Raw genomic sequence first — 19,102 nt, 5'->3', positions numbered from 1 at the left:
TCATTCGACAAACAAACAACTAAAAGCTGTAAAATAATGTGGAAAATTATGTAAAAATTGATTGGCTTTGTAATACACATACGATTTTATAGAATTTGCTTCGCTGACAATCAAAAAATAATGAAATATCTTAACATTGACATGAGTACGATACTCCACCATTAACATATTAATAATTTAACATGATGTCCTAACATCATGTTTTAACAGCATTTCATGCTTGTTGTATACGGGGTGTTACACCATGGTTACAACTTTAACCATGCTTAAGTGCTAAGTCCCCTTTTACAATGCAGAAATTGAAAGGCAGACAGACGAAGTTTGTTGGCGAGGGGTTGAAGAGGCAGAGTGTGTAGTACACGACCATCTGTACTAGACATTTTTTGTATCTATTTTCCACTTTTCGCAATTTTCATGTTGTTGCTTCATATAATTTTTCTCACATCAATGTTTAAATGTATTTGACAAAGCAAATATTCATACGCATCAACAACGTACTATTAATTTCGCGGTTGTAAAAGGTTTAGGCAAGTTCAAAAGAGAATGAGAAAAATGTCTGCCTTTCAATTTCTGCATTGTAAAAGGGGTCTAACGTAACGTTAGACCCCTTAACGTTTGATTCGTTAAGGAACGTACAAACTAATTCGGCGTTAAAAATTCTGTCTCTATATATAATTTCTATGTTAGTATAGTATTAATTAGACTATTGCAAACATATAAATTTCTAAGTTCATTTGCAAGTTTTTCTTCATGATTGAGTAATTTTTTTATTTCGACAAACATGACGGTCTGAACAATGTACGATAGAGTAATATAATGGCAATTCCGAAGACTGAAGAAACACATTTTTGGAAAATACAACTATGTGCTTGATGACACTCAAATAACGAGTAATTGGTATTTACTCGCTGTTATATATTTGCAGAAACGATTTGCCAATTTTGCTGTAAAGAAATTCACCTAGACGATATATTTGATCCTCTGCGGCGTTTGGGAAATTATATTTGGTGTGAAATTAATAACTGAACCTGGGGTCCATATATTCATAACCCACAAATAATAAAAATCAAGAACAAATTATTTTAGGAAAAATCAATTAACAACAACAAAGTCTTTTGTTCATATAGAAACATAGAATTCAATTGTCAGTAAAGATGTCGGAACCTCAGTCGTCGCTGTTGTTGAAAAAACAATTGGCAGGTAAGTTTTGTGCAATTGTCCAAAATAAAAGACCATTAATTCTTATTTGCATTTCTGATGACAATAGGAATCTCTAATAATATTACAAATAATTTTTTTTTTATCAAAACGGTTAATTTTTTCTTAAATAATTTTTTCATTTGCTAAAGAATGTCACCGGTAGAATAAAAGTCTAAAAAAGTCACAAATCGATGAGCCTGAACGATACTAAGTTGTAAACGTTTGATAGAAATTTTTACCGCATGTTCGTTCTTGTGTCTGCGAATTGTCCGTCCGCCGGACGAAATTTTCATATGCATAACGCAAAGTTTTTCTTCCAAATCAGTCTTATAGACATTACGACCTCCGCCTACCTCTGTTTTCGTTTTTCGCATTTTTTTATTCTTCATTGTGTGTTGTTTTGCTTATGTTCGTCTTTGTTTTCTGGTGTTGATGTTGCTGTCATTTGTTATTAAAGGTCAGACTGACCAATGAGTGGATAAGCATGTTTGTTCAGACACCGGTGTAGTTGTTTTTTACAATTTCCAATTCTAAAATTTTGTATGTAGTTTTAATTGCTATTTTGGATAATTTTATTTTGTCAAAAATTTCTGCAAGTGAGTCATTGCGAAGTTTTAAAATTTTCAAGGGTAATGACCTTGTTTTTCATGTGCGTTTCAGCAATCAAAAACACACATGCGAAAACAAAACAGGATACAAGAACTCCACACTACTGTAACTAAACAAATTGTATCAAAAAAGAACAATGATGCTGCAAAATATGCATTTTTCGTAAACAAAGAACATTTATTGTCTCCCAATAAAATATATTTTTTTTTTATAAAAGATAATTCATTTTTGATAAGTGTTAAATATTTTATGTTCGGAATTATCAACTGATAGACAATAAAAAGGAAATCATCTTATTTATACTTATAAAACATTAGTATTATTGGTTAAATGCTGAGTATGGAGGTATGCATAACTGCAACTCGAAAAAACTCTATTCACTGAACTCAAACCAGCATATATATTTTTTCAACATTTATAAAATTTTTTAAAATATGTACATACCGCACTCGTTCAACAAAAAATGTATTAACTCACATTTTTTAAAATTTCACTTTTTGCATGAGCTCATTTAACAACATCAATATATATCTACTGTTAAAATTTCAACGTATTCCGAACTCGAAAACCACATTTGAAACCATTTTCGTGATAATTAGTGACTACCTTTGTATCAACAGAAAGGTATAATTTTGAGTTAATATAAAAAATTAAATAGAAATACAGTGACTCACAGCTTATTTGATGCAGGTAAAATTATTTTAGAAAACCGAAAATTATTATTTATCAAACAAATTTTATATAAAATATAATGATGACATATATAAAAATAAGTTGAAAAGATATTAAATTTTAAAATAGAAAAACAAACCTTTGTAACCTTTTCATATCTGATAGGAAGTCTTGTGTTTGGATAAATCCAAAAATAACGGACTTCCTGAATGAAAAGTCTTTGTTCAAATATTGTCGACAAAACTCAATTCTTCGTCTTCTATTAACAGTATTTATCAAAGGCTTGTTTCTGGCAGTCCTTCCATCAAAATTTGCCTCGCGCAGAACCCGTCAAACCTAAATATTTTTCAACTTCATTCTTCAACTTTGGAGCACTAAAATTGGGTTTTTCTTTAACTTTACGGACAATCCATCTCTTATCTGTATTATTAAATATTTTATTTGTGGCAGATCTAACCTTATCCTCTGTTCTATTTTCGTGGCGAAACCTTTCTGTAATGTGCTGGACAGTTGAGGAACTAATTGCATCAATTTCAAAAATGTATCGTTGGATTTTGCACTGTTTAAAATGACGAATATCGTCTTTTCTTTTCTTAACTGAAGTTTGTTTTCCCATTTTAAAATTGAATGGCCCATAATCATAGTCAGACACTAAAGTCGGTTCTTTATAGAAACAACTTTAAAATAAAAACCTGCTTTTAATTATTTTGCAACTATAGTCAAAATTAAAGTGTGTTTAAATTGAACCGACTTTAACTGGGTGCCACCTCAAATGTAGAAAATGTTTTCATACAATATACAAAAAAATATAAGCAAGTGGCACCGCTGAACAGCTGACATAGAAAATTAAAAAAAAAAACAAAAAGGTAACAGCGAAATCTAAAGAAAGAAAGCAAATTGTGGTGGAAAAATGGAAAAAAATAAGATTAATATCATAATTAGGATATTTTGGTTCTAACTTTATTGATAACTGTTCAATAATTGCAAAATCTTTGCCAATATCTTGCAACATAAACATTTTTGACTTTTTGTCGAACTCTTTTACTTGGTGAAGAACAGCTGATGCTGTTGTTAAATGAGTTAAAAACAGCTTCAGCTGGTTTTATATTTACAGTCGACTTTAACGTCAAAAGTATATTTTATCTTGTCTATGGTAGACCTAAAGTCCACTCTTAAGTAAAGACGACTTTATTTCTCTTAAAATATACTTTATTTCTGACTATGATTATGGGCCAATATCTTTTTAACTTATTTTTATAAAAATTCTTTAAAAATTACCTTAGCTTAGCGTCTAAACAAGAAAAGATGCACTGCGCCGTTATTTCATTATCAGAGAAATTATAAAATACACTGCATCATTTAAGCTGTGAGCTTATTTTAACGAGAAAATTCTTTTTTTTCATTAATATTTCTTCAATTAGATTGGTATTTGTTATTTTTCTTCCTCATCTTTACAACAGGACATATACAGTGACGGACAATACAATAGAATCACTACATATGAATTCGATTAAAGCGGTAAAACTACAAAATTTCATTTCAAAATTTAAAATTTGTTCATTATATATTAATGCTCATAACGTAAACAATAAATTGAAAAAAATAAAATAAAAAAATAACACATTCTTATGTTAAAAACGATGTCAAATATAAAAGACTAAATAAAATATGCGACATTCAAATAGAATCAATCAGTCTTAAAATGATTAAAAATAAAAAATCATCATAAGAATTCGTTGTTTTCTTAATATTTTGTTGCATATCAATTATTTCTAATAACAGCATCAAATCTTTTGGGGATTGAATTTAACAAATTTTCGCATGTAGATCGGGAAATTGCATACCATATTTCCTGAATTTTCTGCCAAAGTTCTTCCTTGTTTTTCAATTTTTCAGGTCCGAGTTTGTCTTTTTCCATAGGATTTAAGTCTGGTTATTGAGACGGCCATTCCATAACATGAATTTTGTTATATAAAAACCATTTTTTGGCAAGACCTGACGTGTGCTTTGGGTCATTATCTTGCTGGAAGAGCCATTTCCAAAATATTTACATACAAGTGCTTATCCATATTTTCTTTAATCCAATAAATTGGACCAACGCAATACCAAGAAAAGCATCCCCATATAATAATATTTCATATTTCATGTCTTATCATCACTACCAATTTTTTTATATTTTCTGGCCCACACCAATCCTTATGATTGCTCCTGGTTTTAAATGAAATATTGGTAGTGATTCTATTGTAATGTCCGTCACTGTATCATTACATTTTATGTAAAATTTGTTTGATAAATTGAATGAACATTGAATAATTTTTGGTTTTCTAAAATAATTTTACCTGCATCAAATAAGCTGTGAGTCACTGTACATCGTATATTTTCATAAAAAATATTTTGAATTGAGTCTTCATTCATAGAGAACATAGAGCGGAAATTCGAAAAAAACTCAAACAATAAAATTACTCAAAAAAGTTACACATACGAGTGTTGTTTTTGTTTTCACATAGTTTTTTTTACTAATACATTCTCACCACTTAGGTTTTTGACAACTGAATTAGGTCTTTGACAGGAGAGTTCTATGTGTTTTCTCTATGTCTTTATTCAAGTTAAAAATAATCAATTGTTTAATTTAAATTTGGTTGTATTTTGAGTTAATACGGTTTTGTTGATAAAATAATACAAACAAATATCGACAAGTTTCAGAAAAATGGTATTAACTAAAAAAATTGATTTATTTTGCAATAATTGCAAACATTTTAAAGAAAAACAATGGAATTTGCTTACTATGATGTATTCGGATTTTCAAATTCTCTTAAAATGTAATCACAAACAGTTTTTACCCTCTACTGAAAATTTTGAGGTAATACATTATTGTTGAACGAGTGATTTATGTACAATGAAGCAGTCTCATATATATATATATTTTTTTTTTGAAAATCATCTTTATTCATAACAAAAGTTATATTAATTTAATTTATTTAGCAAAAGTATTTATATATAACTTGCTGACCGCCCGGCTTCACTCAGTAGCTTTTTACTAATGTTAGTTCTTCAAGTTTCTCCAAAAAATGTCTCTCAAAAAGAAAAATGAGAAGTGAAAGGAGGCAATATATTAAAAACTTAAAACATCGGAATTTTTGAATTACAAACCAACTCGCTCCAGCCGTTCTCATGTGATGCTATTACATACATGGACCATTTCATTATACTCTACGCCACCATAGTGGGGAGGGGATCACTATGAGTCGATTAAACGATGTCCGTCCGTCTGGCTGTACATGTAAACCTTGTGAGCAAATTTTGAAGATATTTCGATCAAATTTGGTAAATTATAATTTTTTGATACATTTTTTTCCCAATGACCAACCCTATTGAAACTGGCTAAAATTATTTCCTCTAGCCCCCACACAAATGTCCTCCTGAAATTGGACTTTATCAGTATCTCCACAAATTTCGCTCCAAATAAGTTTTATATATACGAAATTCATATCACTAAATTTTGTTACGATCGGTCCATAATTAGTAGGGTATTCAATCGATTAATTTTGGACGGTTAATGTTCGAATAATTTAAAATTACCGATTAATTTGTGTCGATTAACCGATTATCCGAAATTCCTTTTTTATGCACTTTAACATATATATTTTTTGTATTTATTTTTCCGTTTCAATTAAAAAACAAATTTCAAATTAAAATTACATATTTTTTCGAACATTCAAGAGTAATGGTTTATTATAGTGGATTATTTGATAGAACTTAGTGCTGAATGAGGGTGCTGTGGCTTAATTGGTCATTAAGCATGATATGATATTTGTTCGATTCCCTGGGTTCGATTCCCAGCCACTGCCAATCAACAAACATCAGTTTATAAGAATTATTAGTTTACTAATAACTAATATTTATCACAACGCCACCGAAGTAAAATAATTAAATAAAGGTTGTTGGCTTGACTAATGCGCCATCTCACCACCATAGGCGCGGCAACATGCACTACTAACAAACATAACGCGCAATTGCAGAGTTGTCAATTAAAAGCTTTTCTCCTCCTTTCACCACCTTTTCTTCTACACTCTTTCCCTTTCCAAAGAAAGTAACACAATTATATATAGGCATATTAATTGCTGAGTTTCACTTTCACTTTCACTTTCTCTTTTTTTTTTTTTTTTTGAAAGAACATTCAAGAAACATGTTTAGTGAGTATAGAAACTTACATATTTAATTTACATCTATTTGAAACTTTGTTTGTATTTACATGTATAGACGAAATTTTTTTGGAAAAGAGTTTTTATCATGATTTCGATTTCTCCAACAATGCATCAGCGAGAGAGTTTTTTCCAAGTCAAGTTTTATTAAATCTAAAGAAAAAATATTTTAAAAGGAAAACATTTAAATTATATTGTTTTTTTAAAAGATTATTTCAGAAGATTTCAATAAAAACCTAAAAAATCTCACATGGGTATACAAAATGGATCGCAAATACCATATTTGCTATTATTTTTTGGTTGAATTGTTATGTTTTGTTTGTTTTTAATGTATTTGTACAGAAAATTCGTTTTTGTATTTTCAATTTAAAATTAAAATAGAAATTTTAATTTTAAATTGTTAATTTTAAATTAACCGATTATTAACCGAATAAATCTAAACCCCGATTAATTATTTGATCGAATTACCGATTAAACCAGAAACCCGATTAATTGAATACCCTAATAATTGGTCATAGCTCCCATAGACGCTTCCAAAAATAACTTTAACATGCATAAATCTCTTAAAAATGTTGGTATACACGCAAAATTCACCATAAATAACTTTCATATAGACATAAATCATATGACCTAATTTCATGGTGGTCGGTCCATAATTGATCATAGATCCCATATAAGGTACACTCACGAAAACAAATTATTGAAATTTTGAAGAAAAAAGTTTTTGCTCATTTACATGGTGTAGGGTATTATATGGTCGGGCTTGACCGATCATACTTTCATACTTGTTTTTATGTATATAGAAGATAGATATAAAGCAAATGAAAAACTTAAAAAATTTGTTAACATAACAAACAGAGATGCAAAACATTTTAACGACTCCAATACACATATGAAAATATAATCCAAATAACCCCCATTAACACGAAGTCTGTTATACTGACAGTTTTCATACAAAAATAATTTTAATCGACTGTTTAACTATTAGTTATCACCTAACCAGACTTCATGTTAATGGGGGTATGTCAAATTAGCATAGCAAAAGAACGTATACTTATTGCCAACAATTCCACAATCGTGCAGCACGTACAACAAGTGAAAGTTCATATGGTATATTATGAATACGAGATATTATTATCTGAGGATTTCTGAGTGATCTAGTAAAGGATATTATCTGCATAATATTTAAAGGCCTTTGATATTTAATAATATTAAAGTGATAAATTCATTACAAATTCTCAAATGTAAGGTACAAAAAACCTTTCAAGTGATTAGAAACGAGGGAGGGCCCTTAGCTTAAGTCCATAAACAAATCTCAATACCTCAATACAATACAATACAATACGTATGAGCCAAACTGGTTTAGATGAAACAATCTACGTAAGGTTTGACATCCGGGAGCAAATTTTATGAAAATGGGGTTCAGAAGATAATTTGTCATAAATAATTACACCAAGACATCGTTTGTTGTTTGTAACTTCAATAACAGTGCCAGATATTCTCCAATCTAGGTCACAGCAACTAGAACTATTTGTTCTAAAGATAATGCCTTTAGTTTTATCAGGATTGACCCTAAGTTTATTCAGTTGGATCCAATAATTTAAGGTAGATAAGTCATGATTTATGGAGGCTTTCACAGCACTAGAAAATTGGAATTCTCCTGACCACAATAACAGTATGCCGTCAGTAAACGCAAATCGTTAAGAAACAAAGTGAATAATAAAATCACGGAGCCTTGAGGAACACCAGATCTGATATTTAGTTTACTTTGGAAGGGTTGTGCATTATATGCACTTCCACTCGGAGACCGTAAGGTCCATTGTGATTCCCTTCAATAATGATATATAGTAATGAAAGAATGTGAAGAATAAAAAGAGTCCAAATCTGCATGGGAAAATAAAAAGAAGACATATGAATTCAGACCGTTTAAAATTACAAATTGCTCACAACAACTCAAATAAGCCCAAATTAAACGACAACCAGATGTAGAGAAACCAGATGAATGCCTTCATAGGTGAACAGAGACTAATACACTAACTTAATTGTACTTTAACAACAAAATCTACAAAATAACAAAAATGTGGTATAACAAAAGTGTATATACAGTTCAGTCTTCACAAAAAGTTACTAATAATATTTAAATAAATACATCGTGTTTTGATTAGTTTTAGTATTTAGTTGGTCCAACAAGTATCTATTACAGTTGCAGGCGTCGTGGAATCCGGAGTCTGCAGTTTGGGATTGTCGAATTTTGCGCTCCAAATAGGGTTGCCAAATGTCCCGATTTTCGCGGGATTATCCCGCTTTTAGTCATGAAATACCGCTCAGGATTCGTTATTCCCGCTATTTTTGATTTTCCACATCTAATAACTACTTACTTCATGTCTAGTTTTAAAGAACAGTTGATTTTGAATTAAATATTTATTGAATTGAAAAAAAAAAATCATTTATGTTGAAAATGTATAAAAACATTAAACAAAACAATTAGTGGAATTTATATGTATTTGGTAAATTTATTATTTACCATTAAAAGAATATTGTGGTGTTAATTTTAAACGATTTTATTAATTAACCCGGCAATTCCCATACCCTCGCCAAAGGGAGAAATAATTTGTTTTTATTAAAAATAGTAAAAATACGTCTAGTTTACACTATATATAAGTTTAAAATAAAAAAAAATATTGCTAGTTGCGATTTTATAGCGGGGTCACCAATAGGTGACACTGGGCAGAGAAAAAAAAAATTTTCTAAAAATACTTGCTGATATTGTAAGCCTGAATATCTAGCAGTATTTATTAAAAAAAATTATTGTGATACTTAACCGTTTGGCATTTTTATAACAACTTATTTATCATAAGACACACACCAGTATGTTAAAATCAAAAACACTGATTAAAGATTTTTAAAAATCCCCTAGTTAATAAAATTCTAGCGTTGCCAAAATAAAATCAGATATAAAACAGGATCTTGTCTGTATGTAAATAATATCAATATTTATCAGTGATATCTGTTTCTATGTTTAAAACTACCGTTAATCTTTGTCACCTGTAGGTGACACTGGGAATTGCCGGGTTAATACAATAAAGTATCAGCGAAGGAAAGAAGTAATAGACAAAAGTAAAAAGTAGTAATTAAAGAGAATAAGAATGTTATAAAAGGAGTTAACGAAAATGTTATAAATGATGACAGGGTGCCACAGTACTCCCCGGCAAGATGAAAGCTACCGGAACCTTATTGGGAATGTAACACGGCGGCCGTGGCGGGTAGTTTTTGTCGATAATATTGGAGAGTTGTGTTGACTTGATGACGGTTGATTCGCTTGCAAGGGATTGCTTTGTGCCGGTGTTGAATGTTGAGGAGTTTGTGGTCGTTGGTTTTCGTTAACATCCGGCTGTGTCGTTTGATGTTGATTTGTTTGGTTTAAAATGTTTTTATCGGAACACTCGATAAAAGCTGGCTTGAGTCTGTCGATGTTAATGTTGACGTGACGAGTACCCATATTGATAGTGAAATACTTTGATGTTTTTCGCACAATACTGAATGGGCCATCATAGGGATGCGTTAACGAAGGGCGTATTGAATCGTTCCGTACAAAAACATGAGACGACGAACTTAGTGAAGGACTCACGAATGTTTTCGGTTCCGCATGGTGTGATGTGTCTGTTGGACGAAGCTTTTGCATTGCTGCTCGAAACTGAGCGACGACTTCACTTGTTGCTACCGACGGTTTGGTGTTGCAGAAAAATTCACCTGAAATTCTTAAATTCGTCCCATATACGAGTTCGGCTGGAGAGGCGTTAATGTCGGGCTTAAAAACTACGCGTAGACCAAGTAATATCGATGGAAGGCTATGAACCCATTTTGCTGGATCGCTGCAAAGGATTGCGGCCTTTAATACGCGGTGCCACCTCTCTACTATACCATTCGACTCAGGATGATACGGCGTCGTACGGAGATGAGAACCACCAATTAAAGTTGTTAACTCAGCGAAAATATGCGATTCAAATTGTCTTCCTCGATCGGATGTGATTTTTGCGGGGACGCCAAACCTGGCAATCCATCTATGCAAAATTGCTTTCGCGACAGTTTCGGCTGCCATGTCAGGCATTGGCACAGCCTCAGGCCATCTCGTAAACCGGTCGATAATTGTCAAACAATATCGTTGGCCATCGCACAGCGGAAATGGTCCTACAATGTCCACATTGATGTGTGAGAACCGTTCCTTTGGCGGGTCGTACTTTGATGTATGAGATCTCGTATGGCGCTGGACCTTTGAGCGTTGACATGCGATGCAGCTGCGAACAAATTTTGCCGTATCTTTACGCATCGATGGCCAGACAAAACGGGCAGTTAATAATTTTGTCGTTGCTCGAATTCCAGGGTGAGACAGACCATGAACGATTGATAAAATCTACTTACGAAACGATTTTGGAATGAAAGGACGGATGTTTTTTGTTGAAGTATCGCAAACCAAATATTGCTGTGAATCTGAAAATGCAAAATATGATAATTTGAGAGAGTTAGTGGTTCTACCTGATTGTAAATTCTTTAACTCTTCGTCATCTATCTGCGCTGCGGCAATTCTGGAGTAGTCGAAGCTTTGATTTAATAACTGGATACGAGATAGAAAATCCGCTGTTGCATTTTGTTCACCCGGAATGTAGCGAATATCCGTGGTGAATTGCCCGATGTAGTCTATGGTCTAGTCGGTGATCAGTTACGATGTAACATTTTCTTCCTTCCAGCATGTATCGAAAATGGCTAATACCTTGATACATCGCAGTTAGCTCACGGTCGTAAGTGCTATATTTTTGTTGGGAGTTCGTAAATTTTTTTGAATAAAATACAAGGGGCTGAAGTGCACCATTTAAACTCTGATGGAGAGCAGCGCCAACTGCTGTGTTAGATGCATCCACATACAGTGCTAAGTCTGCATTTTTCGCTGGGTGTGCCAAGAGTGCAGCGTTGCCTAATTCATCTTTGCATTTTATGAAGGCAGCCTCCGTTTCAGGTGTCCATTCAAGTACTGTGCAATCATTTTTAACATTGCCTTTTATCAGTGCTTGAAGTTTCGCTTGATTTATAGTTGCGTTTGGCAAGAACCGCTTGTAAAAATTAAGTGTAGCGATAAAACGTTTTAATTCCTTAGCCAGCGTAGGTTTTGGAAAGCTGTGGATCGCTTCAACTCGCTCTGGAAGTGGTCGTATACCATCTCCGGTAACATAATGACCTAGGAATTTTAGCTCGGTTCTACCAAACTCGCACTTATCAACGTTTATGGCTAAATTGTTAGCTCGTAATCTTTTAAAAACTTCTATTAGGTCGTTTCGGTGTTGTTCGACTGATGTTGACGCTACACAGATGTCGTCAATGTATGCGAAAGCAAAATCCAAACCCCGCAGCACCTCGTTAATGAGTCTTTGAAAGGTCTGCGCCGCGTTGCAGAGTCCAAATGTCATGAATTTGAACTCGTAGAGGCCGAAAGGTGTTGTTATGGCGGTTTTGCCAACGTCTTCAGGGTGGACCGGGACCTGATGGAAGGCCTTTTGGAGGTCTATTTTTGAAAAAATTGTCTTACCGTAGAGGTTACTAGTAAAATCCGACAAGTACGGGAGCGGGTATCGGTCACGGATGGTTTGTGCATTTAATGCCCTGTAATCGCCACATGGTCTCCATGTGCCATTGGCTTTTTGCACCATGTGCAACGGACTAGACCAGTTACTGCTAGACGGTTGGCAAATTCCAGCTTTTGTAAGTACGTCGAATTCAGCTCGTGCTGCAGACAATTTTTCGGGAGATAAACGTGGTGCTCGGGAATGTACCGGCTGGCCTGTCGTGTCGATTCGATGAAAGATTATGGATTTGGTAGTAGTTCCATACGGTGCGATCTTCGTAATGTCGGCAAAATCACGTAAAATGTTATGAAACGTATCAGATGTATGAATCTCTACAGTCCTCAAATCGGAGAAAGCTACTGGAGTCGGATTGTTCTCCGTCATTGTTTCGATTAGACGATTGCGGCGCAAATCAATTAACAGATCGTAAAATCGCAAAAAATCTGAACCTATGATTGGAGTCGTGACGTCTGCGATTAAAAAAGGCCACTCGAAAGTTCGCTGCAGTCCAAGATTTAAAACAATTCGCTTCAGCCCGAGAACTTTGATAGGTAAGCCGTTTGCTGTGTAGAGTTTCGTGGCGGTAGGTTTAATATCGTCTGATTTTAAAGCAAGTGGTAGGACGGACACGTCCGCACCTGTATCAACTAAAAACGTTTGTTTAGTTTGTAGGTCTTTTAGCTGTAGGCGGAAAAGTGTTTTCGTAGTAGAATCTCCGCTGCTTTCTACCACGATCTTCTGGCTTCAGGCTGACTGTTGAACGGCACTGGATGTTACAGTGCTGACAGAACCACGTTTGTGGCGGCATGGAGATCTACATCTCTGTGCATTACGGCCATGTTTTTGGTGATACCAGCATTCGTTGGTGGTAGAGTTAGAACTGCCCTCACCAGCTGCGTTATTAGGGGATTGATAACGGGCACGAATACGTGATGGATTACGAGTCTGATGACGACTGCGTGATCGTGAGCGAGTTGTAAATTTTTAAAATTTTTTTGTGAGGTTATGTACGGCAGCACGCAACTCATCTATTTCGCTAGTTTCGTGTTTTGAGATTACGTTAATTTGCCTAGCTGACACGGCATCCACAATAGAATCTGCGATTCTTGTAAATTCAGTTGCCGGTCCGCTCGATGCAGCAACCACAGGTTGCACAACGTCTGGAAGTCGTTTTATCCATAAACTTTTGAGAGCGGTATCTCCAAGAGTAGAACCAGCAACGCGTTTCATTTCGTAGTAGAGTTCCGATGGCTTTTTGTCTCCAAGAGGCAACTCGGAAAGCAGACGATTAAGTCTGCGCTGCTCGCTGTCTGCGAAATGATAAATTATTTTCTTACGGATGTAATCGTATCGCTCGTTTTGAGGCATCTCTGCAATGACCTCGGATAATTGCGAAATTACGCTCGGATCTAAAGCTGCCAAGACTGTTGCTGTTTTTTGTTTGTCGCTCGAAATTCCTGATGCAGTGAACCAGAAGTCCATGGTTGTAAACCATGATTCAACGTTTGAACTGGCCATCTGTGGTAATGGAAGCCGTTCGTAAACCACAGCAACATTAGCGGAGGCTCGTGATTCTGCACGTGGTTGAGATGTATCGTTGGTCGACTCGGATAACGCAACAGTTGATGGATTGCCACTGTCGTTTAGATCAGTCATTTTGTAACTTAAAAAATTCGAAAAATGTCGATATGTACCGTTATGGCAGAATGGCGTACAGAAAAACTAATGAATTTAATTATTTAAAAAATCTTTATCGCGACACCACAAGATCACGTCGGGGTCACCAATTTGGTAAATTTATTATTTACCATTAAAAGAATATTGTGGTGTTAATTTTAAACGATTTTATTAATTAATACAATAAAGTAACTTATGATTTAAAGAAATATAAAAGATGAGGGAGATCGTGTACACGGAGTATCAGCGAAGGAAAGAAGTAAAAGACAAAAGTAAAAAGTAGTAATTAAAGAGAATAAGAATGTTATAAAAGGAGTTAACGAAAATGTTATAAATGATGACAGGGTGCCACATGTATGTATTTCCCGTGTGTAAATATTTATTCAGAAAAGAATTCGTATACTTAACCAGTTATTTTTCAGTATATGTTAAATTCCTAAACAGCATTTCTACATATGTTTGTATAGCTCACAAGAATGGATCTTAATGATCCGTCAACTCAGAAAATTAAAAAAATGTACCTCCTTCATTTCGTCCATCTTCTGGCTGGTTGTCCATGAATAAAATACAGGTCGTAAATTTAAACTTCCCGTATACAATGTCGAATTTTGTGCAAAAGAAGAGCATTTCTTTTGGCTCGGAACCCATATGTTGCCAGAAAGATGGGGAAAAAGTTATAGCTAACAATGGCCAATACTTTGTTTAAAAATCCCGCATTTTTCAGTCATACACCCAATGTAAATCAGGAAAAGTATACGTTCTTTTGTTGTTCTATTAAGATCACGGAAAATGTTATATGTTGCTTTATAGTCCAGACATTTCCCCGTCCGAATACTATTTGTTTCGATCGATACAGAACGCTCTCTCTGGTATACACTTTGAATAAATTTATATTGTACAAATGTTTCAAAATAAAAGCTAAATATTTAAAAAAAAATCCGCAGTTTTTAGTTAAACACCCAATATTTTTTTTATTTTTTGTATGGAACATTTCTAAACATAATTAAAGTAGCAAACAAATAAACAAAACTTGTTACGTATTTTTTATGCATGCCGATTTTTTTTTAATTTAACTCCATTATAAGATTTACACATTAATTGCATAAATTTACAATTTGGGAAAAATACAGTGTTAAGATAGTTGAGGTATAATTTATTATATTTTGTCACGCGTAAGTTTTGAAAATCCGCAATTTTTCACCGATTTTTGCAAAAATAAAATTGGCAACCCTAGTTCCAAAAGATCTCAAACGTGCTCTATAGGATTTAAATCCGGATATTGTGGAGGGATATTAGGCGTTTAATATAGAAGCCATTCCTTAATGATCTTGTTGGAAAATCCAACCTTCCCCAAGAGGCAAGCATTCCACAGATGGTTTTAAACTTTGTTCCAATACACTTTTGTATTGGTATCGGTCCATAATGCCTTCAACAAAAATCGACTTTCCTATGTCAGATGCTACTATAGCTCCCCATCATATATGATAGTTATACTAAACATTTTAAGTAACGGTATTTTACAGCTAGTTTTCACTGCGAACATCCGCTGTTAATAACATGATATGACCGAAACTAATGGAACATAAAAATACGAAATTGATCCGAATATTTTATAATAATAAAAATATAATGGTATAAATGTTAGAAAATATGTTTATTTAAAAAAAAATGTTGGTCAAGTTGTAGAAAATTCGTGTGTTCGTGGTGAATATGTATGAATTGACAAAGTTGAATAAAACACACTTGTGTGTTAAAACAGTCCTCATGCACACATATTTGTGGAAATATTTGAAAAAATAATTGAGAATCACATGGAATTTAGCAAACAATTTTTGTCTTAATTACCTGACCACCACTGTAGACTTTTGTAATATAATTGTTTTTAAATAGTTTGTGATTTTTTCCCTGTGAATGGAATGAAAAAATTTGTTTTGTTATTTTTGCGAATGAAATCAAATGTAGAACAATTGGTCGCTCCAAAATAATTTTTTACAGAACGTAATTGGCTTATTTATTCCTCTGCATTTTTGAGAAGTTAAGACGAGCACTAATGTTATTTTGAAATGAGTAGCTTGTGTTGCCCTATGCACCTAATTCAATCAATTTCATTTTGTCCGTCTGTTGTGGATGATTTTGGTAGTTAATATAATTATCTAAATGTGTGGAGTGCACGAAGTTTCCCGATTTTTAAACGAATTAAATTTCTATTCGCTGTGTTAAAATTTATTTAAGTTAATAAGGTAAGGACAAATAAAATAATTCGTTGGATAATTGAAGGTATTAAGTTTAAAAACTAGGCCATTTTTTTAAATTAGGATATAAAGATTAAGACCCTAATTTTGTAAATCACGTCACCAAAGTGATGTTTATGTGCAAAGCAAAAACAACATTTCACACATTTTAAAAATTTGTTTTTGTTTTGTGTACACAATTTTCAAATTTTGAAAGGCAAATCAACGCTTGAATTTTTGTGCGTTTGTTTGGTTCACAATTTGTACATAAAACAAAAACAAATTTTTGAAATGTGTGAATTGTTGTTTTTGCTTTGGTGACGTGATTTACAAAATTAGGGCCTAATTCAATATATATAATTCAAGTATATTATATGCAAGTGATCAGAGCTGTTCATTTTTAGTTCCTTTGTAAATAATTTTCAATTTTTTTTACTTTTTTGTTTTCATTTCTATGTTTGTTTACATTTTTTTTGTATTTGAAAATATTAATTAGAAAAAATGATATTATTTGCCCAATTAAAAATTAAATTATTTGCCCAATTCACAATTGGTTTCGTAGCGTTGTATCGTTGTATGTCGTAATTTTTTTTATTAATGTTGTTTTTGTTTCCAAAAATTTGTTTGAAAAATATTTATGACATACAATGCTACAACACTACGACATCAATTGTGAATTGGGCAATTATATTATATATTTAATTATAACTACTTGCTAAATAGCAAGAAATTTGATTATTAACAATTTATTTATTGTTATTTAATATCTGTGCATTTCAGAATTAAACAAGAACCCAGTTGAAGGCTTCTCAGCCGGTTTGATTGATGAAAATGACATATTTCGATGGGAAGTACTTATAATTGGTCCTCCAGATACATTATAGTAAGCACAAATTGGATTTTATAGTGTGTAATGCAAATTTTATGAATTTATTTTCTCTTACAGTGAAGGTGGATTCTTTAAAGCTCATTTATACTTCCCAAAAGAGTATCCATTGCGTCCACCACGTATGAAGTTCGTAACAGAAATTTGGCATCCTAATATTGAAAAAAATGGTGATGTATGCATTTCGATTCTACATGAACCTGGTGATGATAAATGGGGATATGAAAAGGCTTCAGAACGTTGGTTACCTGTTCATACAGTTGAGACCATTTTGATATCAGTGATATCGATGCTCGCCGATCCAAATGATGAGTCACCAGCTAATGTAGATGCTGCCAAGGAATGGAGAGAAGCGTATCCAGATTTTAAGAGAAAAGTTGCACGTTGTGTCAGAAAGAGTCAGGAAGAATGCTCGTAGAACTCGCCGTCGCCTGTATTTGTATATTTATATTAAAAATTTGATACCAACATCAAAAACAAAAAAAAAAGAAAAATCATAATGAAAAACAAAACACTGAAACTTAAAAAGCAAGCAAAACTTTATAGTTTGTTCAACTTACGCGTCGTCAAAAAGCTGCATTTGCAAAAGGAAAAAATATAAAAATTAAACTCTTCAAATGCATATTTATTTCTCTAAATTGTCAAAGAGTTTATTAATATTATCTTTGCCTAAACCAAGATTCCGAAATTATGAAAACTACATTACCAATTTAGGAAATATTCAATAACACCAATTTCAATAAATCCGTTTTTAAATTCTTTAAACTGAACCATTTTTTTTTTGTTTATTGTAATACATATATCTTTTATAGCTTTTATTTTTCTCTTAATTATGTCATACTTAAAAGCACTCTTGGAATAGAAACTAAAACAAAAACATGTATGTTACTGCTACGATTACGATTTAATAAATATAATATGAAATTAAGCATTTAATAAATACCAAACTTCAGAAGGAAGAAATCAAATAAATAAATTATATTATATACTACAGCAAAAGTAAAAGACTTCAATCAAACAATTAAAAGAACAAACGAGGTCAGGAGGGTTACAATAATCTGAAACAAGGCGTATTAATCAGGTGAGAGCGTCTCGGCAACAAATACAACAAAGACAATATTTCTTAGTTGTCAAGAGACTGAGAATGTCAAAAGTAATATGGCATATGAAAAATATAAAAATCAAACAAATAAAAAAATAAATGAATTACTGGTAGTTTTTTATATGAAAAATATAAAAAACCAACAAATAAAGTATCATTTATTGGTAGTTAGCTCTAACACGGTATTTTTTGGAAGATTCAATATTAAAAACGTCGAACGGGAATAAAAAGTTTGGTGATTCCAGTGGAACTATCGAGCTATCCATTTAGCTATGTCCGTCTGTCTGTGTAAAACCCTCGCACGTCCAAAATACACAACCAAATTCTTCCAAGGAATTTGGTATTGAAAATCAGCAGCAAAACAAATCTCATGGACTAAAATGGTAGTCAATCTGTAAAAAATTTGATGAATTTTCACCAAAAAATTTCAATATTGCTTATTTTGTTTACTTTTTAAAACAATTTTCATTTTTTTTATTATTTTCAATTCAAATATTGTGAATGTCAACAACAAACAGTAAACAACTTTTTGACACTTTCAAACACATCATAAATAAATAAACAATAATCAGCTGGGCCCGTAACTTCACCTTATTTAATACACCTTGATCTGAAACATATTAACAGTTTTAGTATTTTATGGAATTTAAAAAACTTAATGAAAATAATTCTTATGGTCTTCTACGCATAAGCTCTATCCAAATTTAACTAACTTGGTGGTGTTGTTAGTCTTTGTATCAAAAGGTTTGATTTTAACATCATAACCAAAGTATAACAAGTAGTCCAACTCTTTGACAGCAGTACCTAACTATAAGCATGTATTAGTGAAAAAGTACCTAACTCTATACATCCCAGCGGGAAAAAATGATAGGACTTCAGTTTGTAGGCCTTCTAAAAGGCATACTTAC

The 19,102-nt window shown here is 32.7% G+C and overlaps 1 protein-coding gene across 1 annotated transcript; it reads left to right on the top strand.

Annotated features, from left to right (window-relative positions):
- Positions 1-920: 920 nt before the first annotated feature.
- Positions 921-17,862, top strand: LOC135963060 (ubiquitin-conjugating enzyme E2 G1-like). The gene is made up of 3 exons (XM_065514840.1): positions 921-1,200; positions 16,987-17,089; positions 17,153-17,862. Exons 1-3 carry the CDS (start codon positions 1,155-1,157, stop codon positions 17,508-17,510), a joined length of 507 nt encoding a protein of 168 aa, XP_065370912.1. The 5' UTR covers positions 921-1,154; the 3' UTR covers positions 17,511-17,862.
- The last annotated feature ends 1,240 nt before the right edge of the window (positions 17,863-19,102 follow it).

The sequence above is a fragment of the Calliphora vicina genome, chromosome 1 (assembly GCF_958450345.1).
Source record: "Calliphora vicina chromosome 1, idCalVici1.1, whole genome shotgun sequence".
NCBI lineage: Eukaryota > Metazoa > Arthropoda > Insecta > Diptera > Calliphoridae > Calliphora > Calliphora vicina.
Note: the sequence above shows the minus strand (reverse complement) of the source record. Positions and strands in the feature narration are given on the sequence as shown.